We start from the raw sequence: 5,648 nt of genomic DNA on the forward strand, positions 1-5,648 counted from the left end.
TAATTAAATTATCTATTAATGCTTTATTTCTAACTAAAATATATTACTTATAATTATGCATAGTGAATGTATAATATATATTACATTTATAATATGAAAAAGTAATCGATAACAAAAAACAATATAAAATGATTCAATTATCTATTTTTTAAAGTTTATAGTAGCAACGAGTTTATCGAAAGAGAGATTACAGTGAGATAGAAACCCTGTATATATAATTAGGATTTTAATACTTTGATTTTAAATTAGCGTAAAATTATAATATAGTGATGATTTGATGATGTTGATATACAACATTGTTTGATATTAATCTGTATTTTGTTTGTTCAGTTATAAACGTATCGATGTAATGTGCACATTGCTGAACATGTGCGTGCCATTTGAGGTACGATATCTCGGTACGTGTATCGAGGATATCGGCAAACGGGATTACAATGACCTACGTGATGTGGAACACCATGCAAACAGCGTCTCGGAGCTGGCCGAGTTGACTTCCAGCGTGACAGATAAACGCACGCGAAGAAAACTAGCTCTTTACATGGCACTGTTGCACTCGTGCAATTACGCCTGTGCGGTGATCTTGTACAAAAATCTGTCGAATTTTGATCATCAGGAGATCACCAATCTGTTAAACGGGACCACTTTCAGCGTGGACGATCAACCCCTGGAAGAATTGTTACTGCTGTATACGATGGCACTGAATCATCCAGCGTTCACATACGAACAGAAAAGCGTATTCGGCAACATATTCATTAAACTCCAGGAAGAAGAAGCTCGTCTGAATCTTTCAAAGATAAACTCTTCTTTCAAACCGACCCAAGTAATACACAATATTTTATTTTTTCAAAAGACAAAAAGTTAATATTTTCATAAAATTAACATTTATTTTAAATTTATTGAATTGTCTTGTGTTTACTAAATTATTTTTTCCTTTTCAAAATTTTTAAAGAATAATTATTGAAATTTTAAAGAATATTACGATATATTTACTTTGATTTATCGACTGTAACAGAAAAAAAACTTTTTTGATTGGGTATAAAAATATATGTATATAAGTATGCTATATATATTACTTTAGATTAATTTATAATAAATTTAATAATTTTTAGTAACATGCTTCTATAACATTGCAACTGTGATATATTAATTTGTATAGTAATGTAGTAATCCATTTAGTTATTTTAAAAGTTATTTTAAAAATTGTTTGATTGTATAATGTACATATAGTTTAAATTTATGCAGGGCTGTACACCATGCATGAGTACAAACGAAAGATTAATGGAGCCTGAGATACCGGGTAGCTGCTTAATGCCACCACCGCCAATGCAATCTTATCATGGTACGCTGTATTGCATAATTCTTAAATATCTATCGAAAAATAAAACTGTTTTGACAATTACAATTATGACATAATGTGACAAAAAGTATTGCATAATGGAACTATTTAGCAGTATTAACATTCCACTTTTCCAGAATACAAAAGTATAATTTAATGTTTACTTTTGTATCTTTTAACTTACTTTCAGTCAAATACAGTGCGCTTAATAGAATTAGAGAATGATAATTATGCTAGCAATAACATGAATTTGTTTATGCGTTATAAATACTGCAAAACTATTCATATTTTATTTAAAAATTTTTTTGTCTCAGATTGAATAAATCGTGTAGAATATCTTCTGTTAGAAAATCTATTTATACATATATATTTTAAAATAATGAATAATTTAAAATTTTTTATAGAAGTCATTTAATGATTTTTATATTCGCTATGTATTCCTTATGCTATAAAATTTATGTATATAATTTATTATATATAAGAATCTTTACATTTTATTTGTGAAACAAAATTACTTTACATATAAACGAAGAAGATCTTATTTAATTAAAACGGATCTTTGTGTCTAATAACATTTTGATTTTATAATATCCATTTTAAAATGATTTTAAATACAATAATATTAACCACGTTTTTACGTTTGAATTATATATTTATGTGCATTTTCTGAATTTAAAATTTCTTCAATATATTGATGTATTGTGTTTAGGAGAAATGGGGATGAGGAATAATGCTATAGTCACAGGAGTACCACCTGGTCTCACGATACCTCCACCAGGACTTTGTTTGCCTGGTCCAGAGCAAATGCCTATGGGATCTGGCGGTACAACGCAGTACGTTCAACTCGGTTTTCCATCCATGAATCATCTGCCTCCTTGGCCAAGTCAGGTTATGATGGGAAATCAGCTGATGTATCACAGCGACGTGTTAGCTTATCCCGCTTCCCCCTTAGTCAGCCGCCAATCCTCGCCATCTCAATCACGATCTCCTAGTCGCAGTAATTCGCCAATGGGCCGTAACAGGACTGTTAACTCGCGCGCCTCATCCTCGCAATCTACCCAATCCACATCAACCAGTCTCACATCGTCGAGCGTCTCAAACAACCAGACAAGCAGCTCCGTTTCGAACACTACTAGTAATAGCAACAACTCTCTGCCGCCTTTACCAGCGCCCGGTGCAAACAGAAGTCTTCCTAGTCAATCGCCATTACTCCCATCATCGCGATCCGTTTCTTTATCGAACTCGTCGGGTTTTTCTCGGCATAATATCGATAATACCCCATCGTCTACTCTGATTTCGGCAACTCAATCGAAACAACCTCCACCACCACCACGACTTAGGTCATCTAATTCTGGCGATTCCCTTCGAGAGACTTTGAGTAAAGAAATGCCGAATTTTAAGGGTAATCTGCAGAACTTCTCTCGCGATGAGGTAAGCAAAATCATCTTTGTACAGTAATCGAGTAGACAATATAATTTGCATATATGTATGCGAAACTGAATTATTCATATGTGCGAATTATAGATCAGAAGAATGAGTGATGAAGATTTAAGGGACATCGGCTTGACACCGAACGCAGTGGGACAATTGCGGAGTATAGTTAAAAGTCAAACCAGCAATGGCTTAAATCAAATTTCAACGGATAAGAAGCTGGATAGCGTAAACAGTACCTCACATTCACTCGCCGAATCGATGGAGAATGAAGTAAGGCTTAAATATAATGTTGCACATAAAATATGAAGACTTCAAAAATTCTTTATTTAATTCGAGTCAATTTTTTCTTAGCAAAGAATCGAGAGACATCTTGTGATAATTTTTAAAATAAAAACTGATTGAAAGTAGTGTTATATAAATTAAACTTTAATATAATTTGAAAACTTTACGGTTTTTTTACTTTAAATTAGTTAGTTTAAGAAATGAATAACGTGTTAATGAATATATTAATAATAAATATTAGCTTTATAAATAAGAAAATATTTTGATTGATATCTTATATAAAAACATAATATATAATATATAAGATATTGTAAGTAAAACAAGCTTCATATTTTTTAATTAAAAATATTAGAATAAAGTTATAAACTTCCACTCTCAGAATTTAATAATATAATCTGTAAATTGATGTTGTATTTAACGTTTTTTTTTTAAATTTATATTGTATTTGTTCTATAGGCATCTGGCATAGAGATTTTGGGGGATTCGAGCAATAGTACAAGCGGGAAATCAATGCCACTACAAGAACACCATCCAGCGGTGCATCATTATCACAATCATATGACTACTCCAAATGTACGGCGCTATCCTGGTATGCCATCGATAGATCCGGCGCAAATACAAATGTATCCTGCACCACCAATGTATACAACTCAGAATTCACCATGTTATGCTTGTCTCACTGTACCAGTAGCTGGAATGCAAAATCGATATTCGAGGTATATATGAATGAATTTTGTCAGTGCTTTAAATAATATTTTATTTAATTAAATTGTCTTATGTTAGAAACATTAAAAATCAAAAAGTTAAGAAGAAATCTTAAAACGAAAGAAGTAATGTTTTTTTTTGTGATATAAGCGAAAGCTAATAGAAATGTTTTTTTTTTTAAATTTGTATATTTACAGAATTTTAATAGATTTAACAAATAGGCTTGGGATTGGAACATAATACTTCACATTTAATATTTAACATTAAAGAATTATGTAACCAGTTGTCTTAATATGTATCATATATTTTCAGGTGTAATGCTCAGCATGTGTATTGCCTTGGACAACTTCAAGCATTGCGACTCGACTCCGAGAGCAGCCGGCACTGTTCCCAAAGCAGCAGTTCTGATAGTACCGGTAGTAGATCGCCCCCCGAGACGCCACCGGCTGCGCCGTGGGTCAGTAGCAACAGTGGCGGTGACAACAACGTTGCACCGCCTGCTACTGACCATATGACTTCCGCGCCGGTGCATTCCACGGCGACGGCTCCGCCACATGTCGTGTCAGCACCCCAGCAGTCGTCAATGCAATCGTCGGTGCCACCGGAGAGCAGGCAACTTACCAGAAAAAATTCGCAGACACGCACGATGCGACAGAAGAGCCAGGGAATACTGAACGGGGCCGGCAATGGTAACAGTGGACCGCCGAGTCTGTCACACTGTGTCACCTTCCCGGCGCCACCGACACATTCACAACTCACGTATCTGCCACACGGTCACTTCCCAACTACATTACGTCCCAGTAGCGGTATTTACTCCAATTTTTTGCATGGGCCATCCGCACGACCAGCTTATCAACCAGCGTATCAACCGAACGGCGAGATTATGTATCCATTCACGGGACATCCCGCATCTGGTAGCACTCCACCGCCGCCACCACCACCGAACGCAGCTGCCGCGGCACCAGTACAAGCGTCGTACATGCCACCTACGCCGGTGGTAACGTATGCAGCGGCGGTAATACCACAGACAAAGATCTCTTGTTATAACTGTGGCAGTAATAGTCATCTCGCAATAGATTGCAAGGATCAGACGATGGAAGACATTACGAAGAAAGGTACGTCCTCTTAATACAACGTTGCGTTACATGAAGAAAGAACGTTTTTGATTCACTCGATGCGTAATCAAAATAAAACTGGTTCTTAAACGAATTTAATCTAATCTTGATAAAACCTTTATTTAAGTGAATATTTAGATAATTGAAAAATAAAAAATTGAAAAGGAAGATAATGTTACATAAAATTATTCATATAAAGCCATATTTTAAAGAAAAAAATATGATCGATTTGAATTATTTTATGCAAGTTAGGATAAATTTAATATGCCTATAGATGCACTATTCTTAGTATGTTTATATTATTTGTTTTAGCTTTTTGTAGCATAATGTTTCATAACTGCTGCATATACAAACGTGTAACCAGCACTTGAATACTGAGTGGTTTCACCTGTAATCACACATATTATTCACGTATTGTCATCACAAAGAACACGAAATCCTTTTACTTTCAGCCCAATACCGACTGGATTACACGATAATGAAGCAACCTGGGGAGTGTCCGAGTTCCGACAAGTGATCTCCTGCCATGGATCACTCTGCTATCACTCGTCACAATTATCACCGCCACTATAATCGCAACTTTTGCCATCATCGTCATCACCAATATCACCATCGCTATCATCTTCATCATCACCGTTACCATCACTGTCACCATCACCAGCACATCTGTCATTGTAACCATCAGTACGCTAATGCGAATCGATTTAAGGACAAGATGTTGCGAGATGACAACCGATATTGTTCCTTCTTTCATTTTTCGGTAATTTTTCTAAATA

General features: G+C 35.0%; 1 protein-coding gene across 2 annotated transcripts in view; it reads left to right on the plus strand.

The window, feature by feature from the left end:
* Positions 1-5,399, plus strand: part of LOC108685464 (serine-rich adhesin for platelets) — a 6,767-nt gene extending 1,368 nt beyond the window's left edge. Inside the window, exons 2-8 of one of the 2 annotated variants that reach the window (XM_018190249.1) lie at positions 331-820; positions 1,228-1,339; positions 2,046-2,767; positions 2,861-3,040; positions 3,509-3,768; positions 4,070-4,872; positions 5,325-5,399. In XM_018190249.1, the coding sequence (XP_018045738.1) occupies positions 331-820; positions 1,228-1,339; positions 2,046-2,767; positions 2,861-3,040; positions 3,509-3,768; positions 4,070-4,872; positions 5,325-5,389 (2,632 nt within the window). In that variant the 3' untranslated portion in view covers positions 5,390-5,399. The remainder of the gene's footprint in view (positions 1-330; positions 821-1,227; positions 1,340-2,045; positions 2,768-2,860; positions 3,041-3,508; positions 3,769-4,069; positions 4,873-5,324) is intronic. The other variant, XM_018190250.1, reaches the window with a different exon arrangement.
* Positions 5,400-5,648: the final 249 nt, after the last annotated feature.

The sequence above is a fragment of the Atta colombica genome, unplaced genomic scaffold, assembly GCF_001594045.1.
Source record: "Atta colombica isolate Treedump-2 unplaced genomic scaffold, Acol1.0 scaffold153, whole genome shotgun sequence".
Lineage (NCBI taxonomy): Eukaryota > Metazoa > Arthropoda > Insecta > Hymenoptera > Formicidae > Atta > Atta colombica.